This window comes from Pseudopodoces humilis, chromosome 3 (genome assembly GCF_049639895.1).
Source record: "Pseudopodoces humilis isolate 2021_Gansu_Grassland_sample_001 chromosome 3, ASM4963989v1, whole genome shotgun sequence".
Lineage (NCBI taxonomy): Eukaryota > Metazoa > Chordata > Aves > Passeriformes > Paridae > Pseudopodoces > Pseudopodoces humilis.
Window position 1 is genome coordinate 4,490,730 of NC_142202.1, and position 15,727 is coordinate 4,506,456.

Below are 15,727 nucleotides of genomic sequence, written 5' to 3' on the forward strand. Positions count from 1 at the left end.
ACTGTGTGCTTCAAACTTTGCTAGACAAGTTTTAAACAGGACAGAGAAATTCAACATTTTATCCATTTAAACTCAGCAACCTAAAGAGGGTGGTCTGTCTGATTGCTTGCCTGTACAACCTGGTGAAACCAATCTTTGGTATGGGTGACCAAATTCACACTCACATTGCTTGATTTGCCACTTTGCACTTGTAAAAAGTGAGCCACTGCCAGATAACTTCTCTTTTGATGAATTTGCTTGGAAAAAAACATCTCATTTCAAATATGTTTCTTTTTTTATTCTGTGGTGCGTGGCTAATGCGTATCTTAGTCTAACTGGAGTGTGATTCATCACTGAGACATCCCTTGGCCGAGTGTAAATAGGAAAGAAAAAGGTTATCTTCTGTCTTCTTTTGTTGCTACGATTGCAGTTCATCATCCGGAGCGGAACTGCGAGCAGGAGGTTCAGCCAGGGAGACGGAGAGAGGAATGACAATGATGTGAAAGGGACTGAAAGCAGATTGGCAATCCCGTTCTGTCTGAGCACACAAAGAATGATGCTGGTCCCAGACAGGCCCTTGAGCAGAGGCATTTATCTGTCTGATTTGGGGGTTGAAATGGTAGAGGGTAAAAAGGAGATGGATTCTCATCTCCCAGAGACATAAAACAAAGCTTTGAAACATCCAGCCTGTAAATAAAAGAGAAAGGAACCCATCTCATAATGCACCATGACTGACTTAGCAACTGCAGGGCATTTCTCTAGCTCTTCTCCCAGATCTAAATGATACCATTTCTTTGTCTTTCTCCTTTGAATCCTCGTCTCTGAAACACAGCTACTATTTTTGTATCCCTCTCCTGTTTTTCTCTCCTGTGAAAGGCTGTGATTAACTTGTTTACCCACTAAACCATCTTTGTCTCGGAGCACAATGATATTCACAATTTACAGAGCCCTCAAATAGGATTATTCTGTCTGTTCTTCTGTAACACTTGGCATCATACCCAGTATTTAAAGAGACTCAGCATTTATGATAGACAGCCTTGTACTTTCTTTTCAGTGTCTACCTGATGCTCCAAAAATGTTTTCCTAAATCTGGTGAAATGTTTGGTGAACACATACATGGCTCCATTGCCTCCAAGAAGATATGATACCAATCAGGAGATGCCCTTCAGATTGATGTCTTGTTGGTACAGGATTTCCTGCAAGATCCATGAAAAATGTCTCTTTTTATCATCTTAACCTTGTTGTATTAAATATAATTGGTATCAGTTGGTGAAAATGTAGATACTTATTCAAAAAGTTATTAAATATTAAGAATACCCTATACCGAACATATGCAGACAATGTGGGGAGAAGGTTCATGGGAGAGTGAAATTTAAAGTGCAGTACATTTATCATGTCAGTTTAGAAAGAATTTGATCTCTACACAGCATCTGTCATCCCACAGGGAATCTATTTGCTGGCCATTTTTTAGTTTTTGTAGGAGACTCGACAGTCTTGCCTTCTAGGAAACCTGAGCTTTCACATTACACGGGCCCTTTCCAAAGGGCTCAATCCAATCATGAAGGGCAGCTTTTCATCTGTCTTTATAAACTTCACTGTGAGGCCAAGGAGCTGTTTTCTTTGTTTCAAACACACTGAGTGCATTTCTTGGAAATGCTGCAGCGTAATAGAAATGAGGAGAGTCACCAAACAACCTGAGATTTTTACTCACACACTTAGGTTGCCAATGAAGCTGAGGTTCAGGCTATTAATAGCTGATAAAAATCATTGAGTGTGCCTTTCCTTCACAGAATTGTTGGGTAGTCACTCTGTCGAGGCTGGAACAAGGTGCCCATGGAAGGGGTTGAGTCACCATCCCTGAAGGGGTTTAATAGATGTGTGGATGTGGCATTTGGGGACGTGGGTTAGTGGTGGCTTTGGCAGTGCAGGGGGAACAGTTGAACTCGATGCTCTGAAAGGTCTTTTCCAGCCTACGTGAGTCTATGATTCTGTATTAGATACAAACTGAGGGGAAGAAAAGGCTAAAAGCTAAATCTAAATGGAATATAACTAATAATTTAAATAATACGTGACCCGTTGACCATGAAGTAGAAAGAGGAGGGCTATGCTAAAATTCTATTATTCATTTCATAGCATTTAAGAAAGTAAATTCCAGAATTCTTCTTAATTCCTTAGGAAAAAGTAACTTCTCATTTTCAGTTTTATCTAAAATCCATTAAAATCACAGGGAATGTCTCTGCTGAGGACAGTAGCCTTTGGACAGATTGTGTTGCTCTGACAAGCAACACAGTTTGTGTTTTCCTAACTTCTGTGGCAAAATAACTGAAAATAGCAATGTGCAGCCATCAGCTGGACAGCTCTGAGTCTGTACAAGCACCAATATGGAGCTCAAAGGAGGATTTACAGCAGTGATTTCCTTTTTATTCTGGGTTAATAACTTTAAGTATTTTAATGAGTCATTAACCAGATCAAAACCTAGCACCAACATGTTTAAAATGTTCAAAACAACATAAATTTTCAAAATGGAAATATTTTCAATTTTTGCACCTATATACATTTGCAAAAGGTTTTTAATAATTTCATCGTTATTTCACCCGCAGGATCCGAAGCTGCGCGAGCTGCTGGATGCTGGGAACGCAGGAGGTCGGCTGGAAAATCGGATGATAACTGTTGTGTATGGCCCAGACCTGGTCAATATATCCTACTTGAACCTGGTGGCGTTCCAAGATGATATAGCAAAGGTAACACACCTGATAGATACAACTTACTTAATTTGTTTTTTCTCTCTTGATTCTGCCTCGCTTCTTCTCACACTTGGATTTCTCAGCTTCTCTGGGCTGAGCTCCTTCAGGATATTCCCTCATGAGGAGTTCTGCTTATCTCAGTTCTCTGGGTCAGGAGAAAACTCCAAAGCCTGTTAGGATCTTGTTTCTCGTGTTTATTAGGATGTTATCACAAAAGTTGGCAGACTTTTTCAGACTTTTGCTCAAGTTCAATTCATCTTGCTCTTTTGGCTCACTTTGGCCTTGCAGGCACAAAATGGCCCCAAACTGTGCAGCCTTTTTATCTTTATATTTATCCAATTAACAATAGACAAATATATTATTTTTCTTAATGACCTGTCTGACCTGTGTGCTGCACTGCAGCATTTTCTATCCAATCACTTACTATTACCCAAAAATCTCTAGAAGAAGAAGGAAGAAGGAAAAGAAACAACACTCTAAATCCTCCATTTTGTCTTTTGCTTTCTAAACTAGTTTAACTCTTAACTTTTTCACCCAACGACTTAAGAAAACTCTCTAATCTACACACTTAAACTTTTAGCTTTCCTATTTAACAGTTGTTTTTATGTATCAGCATGAAAACATGCCCATCAATTTCATGTTATAGGAAATTCAGTGTTCTCCTGGATCTCGGAGCTAGGTATCAGAGACAAGGGCACACACTCTGTGTCTCAGACTCCAACAATAGATGAAGATCTGTCATATCAAATTCAGGTTTTGGAAGTAGTGTTTTGAGATATGGATAAATGAGCTAAAAGTGGGAATTGCTATGAAATGAATCATAGTTCTGTTCTGGAGCTTCTCCCAAGAAGAAATGTGCAATCTTTTTTTTGTTTTGGGTTTGGTTTTTTTTTTCAAGGAGTTCATTCAGCAAAATTTATACCCATGGCTTATAAGTGTGCTCATGTTCAGAATGCGTTTGTAAAGCCCAAATAATCACAGTGAAAATACTGCTACACACAAATTTTAACTCAGGAATGAGATGTTACACTGTGGCTCCCCAAGCACACATCAACATTTCAGTAGTAGCGTCACATTTTGCCCTCTGAGAGCCCTTGATAAGCCTTATAGTCAACATCATTGCCTTAGAAAAGTATTTCTCCCATGCAGGTCCATCAGTTTCCTCTGTCCAACCCACAGAATAAAACTACACTGATATTAGTACATTTGGGTTTGGGTTTTTTCCTTCTTCCAATTTCTCTACAGTTCAGTTCTATTTAATGAACTGGGAGCTTTTACTTTATCTATTTCAAACAGACATTCCAAAGCTTCTCCTCTTTCCACTTCCACTCATATGGGTACGCTCTGATCCCAGCCTGCAGACATCCATGCACAGAACACTTTCCACAGAGTGTTTTTACATCCTGGAGTTCACTAGATTGTGCTAAAATGAAGTTCTCTGCAGCCTGCTGTGATTTAACAACAGCAAGCAGTTATTTTGTCACCTCACAGGCAACAGGGCTTGTTAGACCAGGTGCAAAAAGGTCATAGGATGAAAGCCTTCAGCAAGGAGGGAACATTTTTGCTTGCCAGATTCCTATTCCAGCTAATTTTCTTTAGCCAATTGGCAAAAATACGATTTCCATTTTTTCTTTGACGTAGAAGAATGGAAACAGAAAGAGTATGTGGTGGTCCATGAACAGCTGAGAGGGAAGTGCTGTTCTCAGACTTGAAAAAGCAAAGCTCTACAGGGTGAGAAATCTTAACACTGCAGAAATGAAAGCAATTGAAATAACTCTTCAGGAAAAAAAAAGGAGCTATGTTTATGGTGGAAAATGAAAAGGTATGCTAAAGCTTTACCAGCAGAAATTGCTGTCCCTTATCGAGGAACAAAGAAAATCACCCAAATCAGAAGCTTACGTCCTTCTTTTTCACCTGCTTGTCTAGCCAGCAGTCGGTGAACCACAATCTATTTGCTAAAACAGCACAGAAATGGGTATTTTAGGGCTGTTTTCTGTTTGATAATGGAACCTTAAAGTACAGTTGATAAAATCATGTTTTGTAAAACCTTGGTTACTCTACATCTTGAGTAACTCCTACTATCTGAGTAACTAAGAATCTGAGTCTTCCTTTTTATTTGTAAATGCAATAGAGCAAATAAATTAATATTTGATCAGTTGGGCACTGTGGCCTGGGGATGCAATTTTTAAGGTATTGCAGATTAACTGTGTGTGCTTTGAGGTCATGTTAAATATCTTGATTGTTTGAATCAAAACAGTTTTGGTCACTGTTGAATGCATCTAAAAAGTCCTCCCTTTTTAACCTGTTTACCAACTTTATGTGAACCAGAACCAAGACTTGGTCTTTATTGTCTCTGTGCCCCACGCAGTGACTCAGAGAAGTTGTAATAAATAAGCACATCAGGCACAGATCATCTCTTCAGGGAGCTCTGGGGAGGAATGTCAGTATGAGACATTTTCACCACCACACTTGCACATTTTGACCCTTCTGATGTTCCAGAGAAATCAAGTGCCAATAGAAATCTCTCCCATTCATTCCTTTTCGGTGCATGAATACTTTTTTGTTAACCCTTCATTTGTCATACCTTGTTTTTCAAGTTGTGTTGCAAGTGTTGATCAGACCTCCCTTAAGGAGAAAGTCAAAGTAAACTGCAGTGGTCTTAATGAGGCTTTTAAAATTATTCCCTTATAAATTTTCTCCCTTTGCAGAGGGCAGCCTTTTCTGCTACAATCTCTGCTTGTCACATCCACTGGCCAAGTTATGGGAGAATTAGGAAAATATAAGTCTCAGGTTATTCAGCTTGCCTCAGGTGCACTAAATAAAAATGTCACTGTGCTGACATTGTTCATTCCTCCAGGAGAAAGTAACTGATGTTTAAAGCACATCAGTGATGAGCTGAAGGGCACCTGGTTTGTTAAAAGAATGCAGCTTGAAATTCATTAGGTCTGGTCTAAAGGGCAGGCAGGAAGGTGTGTCCTGGTGGGGAAGGGAAGCAGCATTCAGGGAGTGCTCCCTTACTCTCATTTGAGAATGCCTGTCTGGGGTAGGATTTATTTGTGAGCATCCACAGATTGCTGCAGAAGCAGCAGAGGTTTATTCTCAAACCCTGTTCTGAGCAAATGCTCCTTTTCTGTGTCTCCATTCCCAACATGAAAAACTCCAACCCATCAACCTCTGCTCCACAGCAGTTCACTCTCTTCCCAAATCCAGCAGACTCCAAAGTGAACATCTCATTTTTCCCATGTCTTTCCTCTCACTCTCCTTGGTGCCTCTCACCTCAGCTCTCTCCTTTCTGCACTGCCAATCCTGGCCATGCAGGCCCCTGTCCAGAGCCCAAGGAAACCTGTTTCTCCTCGGTTTGATGAGCTTTGGGTAAAATGCATCGCTAAGAGCTGATGAATTCCTTCATAAGTAAAATGATGTCATCGAGTATGATTCACAAGTCATGCTGTACTATTCTTTCCAGCACACATCTTTATTTTTCTAGCTTCCCCACTGTATGTAAGAGCTCAATCAGTAGAACAAAATGCTAAAGCAAGCCACATAAATTCACATATATTTGATATGTTGTTTTTTTAAATAAAATTCTGAAAGTGTAGAGTTTCAGCAGCTTTCTTAACCTCCCACCAAAAAGAAATGTGTGAGGAACTTTGCCTTCACACATAGCTCAGGGCTGATATGAAGGAAGTGTTTTCAAGGCTCTGTGCTGCCTTTTCTTATGAAAAAGGTCTCATCTCTTCTGTTGCACTGAATGTCTTATTGTATCCTGATGCATGCAGTAGTAGAGCGATTACTTCACTGAGCAGCACATTTCCAAACAAGCTGCTGCTCATGTGCTATCTGCCAAAGCACTGAACAGCTGAATTATTTGTCAGCAGGGTTCACAGGAGTGATAAAAGCACTGGCATGACAGGACAGAGCCAGGAGGGGATCAAGTTCAGGAAGCTCTTATCATGATGGATGTGACCTGCTTGGAGTTGAAGACCAGAAATCTGGGTCTTTCCTCTCCCAGAAGGGATCGGTGCTGGGTTTGTTGGCACTGCTGCAGCCCTCTTTCAAAAAGCCCAGATTTATATTTTCCTGTTGTATCACATCTGTGCAGAGGCTGCAGCGCCCGTGGCCATTTGGAGGCTGCTGTAACCTTCCCACAGCTGGCTTTCTCTCCACCCAGAACAGCTTCCCATCCCTTGGAGCACTCTCCCCATGCTCTGCCCGCTGGGATCGCTGCTGTAGAATTGGGAGTGTGGGCTCTGCTCTCTGCCATGCAGCAAACCCAAGGAAATGGAACCATTTGGTAGCTGAAGCTGCAAGGCACACCTTGACTCACAGCTTGGTGAGAGCCCAGCAGAGTCAGTTCCAAGCATCTCTTTATTTTCTAAGCTCTGTCCTCAATGCTGTTTATCCCCCTCCTGCCAAGGATTCAGATCAGTGGCTGGAAAGATGATGTGACCCTTGGCAGATTCGCTCATCTTGGCTTTTTGGCTGTGGCTCTGGGGTGCCTGGACTCTAAAATGGGAGAGACAATGAATAAGTGTTCCTTGTGACCTGGTTAGAAATGGCTCAGCCTGCAGGTAGCCCTCAGAATGTTTGGCAAGAATGATGGGATTGCTTTGGAGAGCCAGGAAAAGCCAGCAGAGTAACAAAATGGAACAAATGGCAAGACTGCTTATAAAAATAATGTGTGTGACAGGCACATAATAAGTGAGTTCCCCTTACATTCCTGTCAACAAGCATTCGGACAAAGAAAAGGAAGAGCTGGGGGTGTGGGATACTCTTGAAGCGCCCTACTTCTCTTTTATACAAAATATTTCAGCTTTAAGCCCAGCAGAAGCAGCGAGATGAAAACAGTCTATCAAGATCTGTTAAAAGGCAGTATATTTCCAATTTCCAAATAATATTTTGTGTTGCTGTTAATCTCTGTGGCCGTTAGTGTCACAGGGAGAAGTTTGAGCAGCTATTATTAGTGCCTAAACAAAGCAGTGTTTACAAGATGAGCCTATTTTAAGCCTGGAAAAATGAGTTGCCAAGAAGAAAAACATATGCTGCACTTAATATGCTCTCTGTTCCAAGAGTCACAGCAAAGCAGTTGTGTTGTTAAAGAACCCAATTCCTCCTCCTCTGCTTTCTCACACCCCTGATTTTTTCAAACTGGACCTAAGAAGGAAAAACAATTAAAGAAGAAAAAATGGCAGTGGTCACGAGAAGGTTGAGGGGAGGACTATCTGAGCAGCACTGATTTGCCTCCAGAACAAGTGTGTGTCCAAGGGAAGAAGGTTTCTCTTCCAGAAGCAGCAGCCACAGGAGAGGAGGAGAGGTGTTATCTCTGTTGCTTAGGGGTGAGGTGATAAATGGGATGGGTGCAGGATCTGAGAGCTGGAGGACATCAAAGCCACTAAATCACTGGCCATACAGGCAGCCTTTTCTGGTCCTCCTCAGGAGCAGTAGTGCGAGACCACTTTCGGGAACAAGGTCTGATAACGTCAGGAAAAAACCTCAACATATAAAAAAGATGGAAAAAAACCCCAATTTCTCAAATCAATCACATGGTTGTGTGGAAAAATTAGGCTTTTTAGGTAAAACAAGCTCTAAGCTCCAAAGTGATGTAGGAACATTTGTTTCATTGAATGTCAATGACACTTCCCATCCCTATCCATTTTTGTCAGAATTGAATCCTCCTTTTTTTTTATTTTTTATTTAATATATATTTTTTTCCTTAGGAAAAGGCCAAGGAGAAGGGAATACTTCCCAGAGTGTGGCAGTGGGAATTTTGGATTTGGACTGTTATGAAAGGAAACATAACTTCAGTTTGCAACAAAAGTCCAAAAGCTTTCTCAACTAAAACAAACAAAAAAATCACATTGTTTGCAAAGGCATTGCTTATTTTCTTCCCCTTCTTTTAATGGGGTGAAATGAAGCCAATCCAAAACCACAGTTGTAATTAAAAAGGTTTGCATTTAAAGACTGTGAATAAACACCAGGTTAGAAAGGAAAAACACACTGAAGCTGTCAATGAAAAGCTGTGGGAGAGACCTGCAAGGGACGAGAGCAGGACAAGTCAAAACTTCAGTTTATGATCATGGATCAGTCATGCTGGGAACCTGGGAAAGCTCAGGGGTGCAAGGGAAGGACTTTGAGCAATGTGGAGCAACCTGGTCTAGGGGAAAGTGTCCCTGCCCACAGCAGGGGGCTGGATCTGGATCCTCTTGGACATCCCTTCCAACCCAAACCATTCCATGATTCTGTGGCATTTCTTCCCTAGACTGGGAAGAGGGAAAAAAATTAATTTGTTACAGTCTTTATATTTTTTTGTAGCATGAGAAAATCAGGTCTCACAGGTGAGAAGCTGTAATTGGAAAAATCAAGTTCTGGCTTTAATTAGACCCTTTTTTTGAAAGCATAATTTTCAAAAATATTTTGCAATGTGTCAGTAAACATCTAAACTGAACCTCATGTATTAACTTTTTCTCTTCATAGGAATGGTCAGATGAAGTGTTCAGCTTGGCAACAAATTTGTTGGCACAGAACATGTCAAGGGACGCGTTTCTGGAAAAAGCGTAAGTGGCCCTCGCATGTCACCCTGTGGGTGTTGCTCTTCCCTCTGCGTCATTTTCCTCCATGCTTCTTATTCACCTTGTCATCTATTGTTTCTGCTCTGGTGACTTGTCACTTCTGTAAACACAGGTCCTTGTTTGTATGGTTCTAAAAAGCCTGTTATCTAGAAGTCATCTAAACAAAAATCCTTTTTAGGGTTCTCCTTGCAAACTGTTAAATCATTGCAGAAAAAAACAGACTTGAATGCTCCCTGCCCCTTGTACTGTTGTAGCTCCAGCTGTAGGCTAAGGTCTCCATTTAAAAAGAAAGAATATTCTGGACTGACTTGTTGCTGGTTTGTTTTCCTTTTTGTCTTTTATTGATTAAATTAAAGATAAATGTCAGAAATCTCTTTTCCTCAGTCCAATCTCTCTGGTTTCCATGTGATCCAGAGGGAATTCATTCCTCTGGATTGCTCGGCAGAGTGGGCAGATTCTGAGTTGCTTTCCACAAAGTAGAAAAGCTGTTTATGAGAACATTTGGGGTGAAATACACAACTAAAAGGGAAGAGAGCTAAACCTGACATTAGCAATTCTTAACTGATGAGAGGCAGTTTTGTTTAAATCACAGCTTTGAGAACAGTGTGGCAAAGCCTGCCAGAAAGTGCTGGTGTTGAGCTGGGATACTCACTGGCCTTTTGGGCTTCTAAAAGAGGGGATGCACCTTCCCCAGCCTGTGAGTTAGCTGCTTAAAATCAGCTAAGTGTCTCCCAAAAAGACCTTTTCCTGCTCACAGGCAGGGGCTCAGTCCGGCTAAATTCTAAACTTACGTTCCTAAAACTTTCTGCCCTCCAAAATTAACCTCCCCTTTTCCTGGACTTTCTGAGGCTGGGAATGGCTATTTTCACTAGCTGCATCCAGTGTCAGAATGTTGCAGAGTGCTTAACTTTTGACCCATAGGATCATAGGTGCCTGTTCTGGGAAGGAGGGATGTGCATCTGTGGGTGTGTGTTTCCTCCTCGTGGTGTTTGTTGTGGTGCAGCTGGAGTCCACAGAAATTCTTGAGGCAGCTCTGGAGGGAGGATGTTGCTGGAACTACAGCTTTGTGTTTGATAATGGCATGTTGGGACAGCAGGGGTGTGTTAGGCAAACCAAATCCCAAATGGATGGGAGCATTTAACTTTTCTTGTTGGCTCTGTGTGTTGGCAGTGGGGAATGTGCTCACCTGAGCTGGTGACTTCCTTCAGCTCTGTAGGTTGGAGATGAGTTTAGAGAATGATTTGGTTCTACAATTTCCTTGCCCCTGAAATCCCCAGGTGCTCAGTGGGCTCTGCTGAGAGGTCTGTAGTGGGGAGGGTTGGGGCTGTACCTAATGGGTCTTTTCCTACCCAAATCAGAGGAGAAATGTGTCATCACACAGTACAGCAGAGCTCCTTGTCTGGAGCTATTCTTTGGCAGTTTTTCAAGCCATATTAATTAAAGATGAAGTCACTGGACACACTGCGTAGATTCAGTGGCAGGCAAGCATGGCATTCCTGTGTCTTTTTTCCACTAATTAATAAATCACTTGGAAACCGTAAGGTTTCCCAGCTCCTCTGCACAGATGCCAAACCAGTCACTTAAGAAATCTATGACTTTGAAGATTAAATTATTTCCCCATTATAATTAGTGTACTAAGCAAAGGGTTGGTTGGAATCCTATCAGAACCCTTTTCTTGAAAGAGAAAACCAAATTGCATTAGGGCAGAATGAAGGGGTTTTTCTTTATGACATTCAGTTCTTTGGAGCATTGGAAGTGCAATAATAAACAGCTTGAGAAGCTTTTTCCCATCTTCTGTTATTTCTCACTTCCTTGATTATAGAGGAAAAACACTCAATGTGACCAAAATATAGTCAAAATTTTCAAAAAATAGAAGGAAGAGTGAAAGAAACTTTACTTTTTTTAAATAACTGCTGTGATTTTTTTTTGTTTTAATCTCCCTCAGTGCTGGGAGTTGTGCTTGGTGACACAGTAGCACGAAAGGCTTCAGTTTCCAGAACATGAATGTGGGGAGTCCAGGATTTGTGGAAATGTTCCTATCCCAGTTATCCTAGTTTTAGCATGTACTTTGTTTTTGAAGTGGTTGCTAATGGCATTTTTTGTTGGGAAGAAAAGGAAAGTTTATTAGAACCATGCAGTTTCTTCTTCTTTTGGCAGACCAGTGGGTAAAGTGAAAAAAGCTGAGTTTTTTAACAAGAACAAAAAAGTCCTCTTAAGTGTTGCCACATTTTTCACCAGATGATGTTACTGCAAGACTCATTTACAGTTATCCCAGGACAGACAAGAGAAGGTTTTTAGTCAATAACAATATCCCAACATGTTTTCATACTGGGAGAAAGAACTGAGTGGAACTTGCCACATGATCAGAGCATTAGCCCAGAGCTAGAAAGTTGGTGGAGAGGTTCTTGAAAATGCTGTAAAAATAAAGCAGGGTGCTTCTCTCTCCACAGCTACACCAAACTCAAGCTGCAGGTGACTCCAGAGGGGCGCATTCCTCTGAAGAAGTAAGTGCTGTTCTCCTTCCTTACCACGTACTCTCTGCTGACTTTGGGGTGTGAATATGTGTTTGGGATGAGCATGAGACCCTTGTGCCTAGAAGAATAATTTTACCCTCTGTTTATAACAGAGTGGCCAGTGATACTTGGGATGTCTCTGTTCAAATGCCCTTTGGGCACAGACATTCTGCCTTTCTGCCCTGGTTCTTTCCACTTGTAAAAATTGAAAAAAAAAAAAGCATAGTTTTTTAATCCCAGGGACATGTGAAAATAAACTGATTCAAATTTTGTCACCGGGGGAATGAAGAGTCCAGTGATAGCTGAAATAAATACTGCTGCAATAGGGGCTGGTGTGGGGTAGAGTTAAAACTGAGCACCGTTAAACTCCCCTCTGTTACCAAGCAGCCAAAATGGAAATAAATAGCTAAAGATGTAATAGGCTGTTAAGAGATACTCAGTCTTTGAACCACATGGGCCATCAAGGCATGTCTTTAAGCCAGATCCCTCTGTTTTGTCCTCATTTTGCAGCATATACCGCTTGTTCTCCTCCGACAGAAAACGGGTAGAGACCGCGTTAGAAGCCTGTAACCTTCCCTCTTCCAGGGTAAGCATCTGCAGTTATTCAGATCAGCATTGCTTGGATTTGGTGTTGTTTCCTTTCTTCTGAGTTTGTTCATGGCTGAGCATGATTTGCTGCTGGATGGTTCCTCAGCAGCTGTCTGGCTTTCCCACACAGAAGCTCCTGATACCCATCTGAGTACCTTTGAGTAGAAGTTGTTTAGGATCGGGAACACCTGGAAGAAGCCTAAAAGGATTCAAAGAAAGGGCAGAGTTTGTGTGACCTGTCCTGGAGGAATCCTGTGAGGGCATTTTAAGAATGGGTGATTGTTGCACAGTTTCCAAGGCATGGTTTCAGAGCAGTGTTAGCCTGAGGTGTGATCTATAGCTGGAGATAAGTGACAGGCTAAACCCACCCTGGCTTATCCGAAAGGTGCACAAAGGAAATGTTGAAGTGCTCTGTTGTGGAAGCTGTTAACACTGCAGGGCTGCAGCCATTGCATCCTGCTAATCCAGGAGCTCTCAGAGCATTTCCAGGATGGTACCTCACCCTCAAGCAGGCTTTTCTCAGAAGGAATCAGCTTGAGCAGGTGATTCCAGTTAATGCTGGAGTCACAGAATCACAGATTGGGTAAGGCTGGGAGGGACCATAATGGGATATCTGGCCCCACCTCCTACTCAAACTGGGTTTTAATCCCAGAAAAGCTTCTTGCAGGATAATTCCTTCATTCAGGGATCCAAGAGGTGGGGCAAAACCATTCTGTAGCAGAGGAGAGCCTGCATCTCCTGATCCCTTGACTTACACAAAACTCTGTGCTGTGAGGCTTCCTCAACATTTGTTCCCTCAGTGGTTTAATAGATCCCATTCCTACAGCTCCAGAACAACAGTGGAGCAAAATCTTCACCAGGCAAACCTCAGACACTCCTTGCATTGAGACCTTCCTTCATAGGTTTGGGAGCTCAATTCCATAAAATTTCAAGGAATGTCAGCAAAGTAGGTATAAAATACTGTAATAATCTTATCTAAAGTAGTATTGTGAGGTTAGAAACATGGAGAGAATAATTTTAAAGATGAGTTTCCATTTAATTGGTAGCAAACAAGACAAAGTGGACAAAAAAAATCTCTGAGGTGCTGCTTTCTGAATCAGCTGATTTATTTCTTCCATTTACTATATGTCTCTGAAAAGAAAATTTAAATATCATTTGGGTCTTTGGAAGAAACTGCAGCCTTTTTCTGCTATTTATCTAAGTAGAGCCAATTCTACATACACACTGCTGGATGCTTGTTGCTGGGATACCATCTTGAAAATTATTCAGAGTGTAAAGTAGATCCTTTCTTTGGTCGGGACGAAAGAGAAATGCGCTGCATGCACCCAAGAAAACTGTGTTGATCATCTTTGAAAAATATTGTAGAAGGGCAAAACTGGATCTCATGGAGGTAACAGAATAGAAGAAAAGCAGAACTTCAACTACAGCTCTTTTCCTTTGTGTTCCTGTTTATTTGAACAAGTGAAATTCTTAGTTTCAACTCCCAGCTTTTCTGCCCTATTATACCGCAGGACAAATGGTGTTCCCATAAAGCATTGGAAGAGCAATGGACTCCAGCAGTGTGCAAGACATGAGTATCAGGGAGTCTTGCTCAGCAAAATAACACCAAATTATTGAGAGGATTAATGAAAATCTCTCACAGACAGTTCAGTCTCTTTGGTGTTTCGTATTTGTGCCTCATGGATTTTCTCCCTGAGGTTCCACACCTCTCATTGCCCTGGGAATTTACGGAGCTTGTTGGCCACAAGTTTCAGCGATGTTTGGCTGCAGCTCTTGGAATTTAGGAATGAATCTTCAAGCCTGGGACAGTCCCTCATCTGCCTTTTGCAGTGATCTGGGCACAGGTTCTGGGAGATAATGTCCCTGTGTGGACTTTTCTGTGACAGGGCAAGTATCCCCATCCATCAGCCACTCTCCAGGGAATTCCCTGTGTGTGTGTTTGCCAGGACACCCTGTGGCACAACGTGCTGGCTCTGCATTTAGTGCAAGAGGAGGAAGAGTTCTCATTGCCTGGGCAATTGTTTTCATCCTGAGGAATAGCACCAAAGAGGATCCTTGGAATTGCTGAAAATAAATCCTTTATTTTGTATTTAAGGACCTTAATAAGGGATGGATTCTCTGCAGAGCTGAGCACTCCAGCCCTGATTCAGCCGAGCAGCAGAGACAGATCACAGAGAGATCCACAGTGCTGGACCTCAAGTTAAGCACTTTTTCAAAGCATGGCTTTATTAATTTCTCTCTTTCTGGATGAGAACTGGCCTGTGTAGAGTCTCGCAGGATCAAGCCCTGATTTTTGGAACAGTCATCATCCAGCAAATCTGAAAGCAGAAGGATCTTTAAATAAATGTTTAAACAAAGTATTAAAATACCCCAATGAATTTCTGAGTTTGCTATCTGATTGTCCTATGTTTGTTGTTGTTTTTTAAATCTTGGCTACTTTTTGGAAATTTGTTTTTTGTTATTGTTGGATATTTTTGTTTTGGTTAAAGGTGCCTTAAATAGAATTTGAAGAGCTTTATTTTAGCTGGCCTTTTGGCTGTGAAGAGTGGTTTTTGCCTTCTAGCTAATGTTGAGGTTCACAAAGAAGCACCAGTGAGCTTGACTGTTAAAATAGAATAACCAACACTTGTGTCCAGTCTGTGCAAATAATCTGAATTAGCTCTTATGCTGCCAAATACGTAACAGACTGGATACAGATGTTCTAAAAGCAGGCAGATTACCAGGCAAATCATAAATCAGCAGTGCTTGAAATTAATAGGGAGTCTTAATCATGGAATAAAATTGAATGCCAGTATTAAGCCAGGCTGGAAACAAGGGATGCTGTCATGTGGTACAGAAGGTTTGTGCTTTGTTCATTGGTGTCAAAAAAGAGATGAGCCCATAAGGTGTGTGGGTGGTTCCTCTGAAATAGGGCTGGCTCAGACCAGGCTGAGTAAGGGGGCAGTGTATTTTAATCCCTTTGGGCAGACAGGCTTTGGGAAGCCAAATATAGTTGTGTGAGGTTGTGCCTGAGGTGGCTTTCATCTCCCATCTAGATATTTGTGTTTTGTAGCCCATTGATTATGATACTGGTAGGAAATACCTATTAAAAAGTTCTGTATACTTATGCCTGAAGGCTTGTGTTGGTTATTCTTTTTGTGGTTGGTATTTGGAGACATGGGGAGGCAAACTGATGTCTGTTAATTGGGTCTGAGTGGCAAATCAGAGCCTGGATCTCAGGTCATTGGAAGAGATCCACATTTGTTCAGCTGAGCCCTTGTAAATCCCTTGTAAAGAAAAAACCAGTAGTTTGATGGGTGGAGTGTAGTTCTGTCCTATTTAGAGAATCATTGAA

At 41.6% G+C, this 15,727-nt stretch overlaps 1 protein-coding gene across 6 annotated transcripts in view; it reads left to right on the forward strand.

Moving 5' to 3' along the window:
- The window catches only part of PLCB1 (phospholipase C beta 1), a 369,472-nt gene that overhangs the window by 229,528 nt on the left and 124,217 nt on the right, over window positions 1-15,727 (forward strand). For all 6 annotated transcript variants that reach the window (XM_088052361.1, XM_088052362.1, XM_088052364.1 and 3 more), the window contains 4 exons: window positions 2,580-2,720; window positions 9,198-9,277; window positions 11,743-11,796; window positions 12,316-12,391. In XM_088052361.1, coding sequence (XP_087908487.1) covers window positions 2,580-2,720; window positions 9,198-9,277; window positions 11,743-11,796; window positions 12,316-12,391 — 351 coding nt within the window. The remainder of the gene's footprint in view (window positions 1-2,579; window positions 2,721-9,197; window positions 9,278-11,742; window positions 11,797-12,315; window positions 12,392-15,727) is intronic.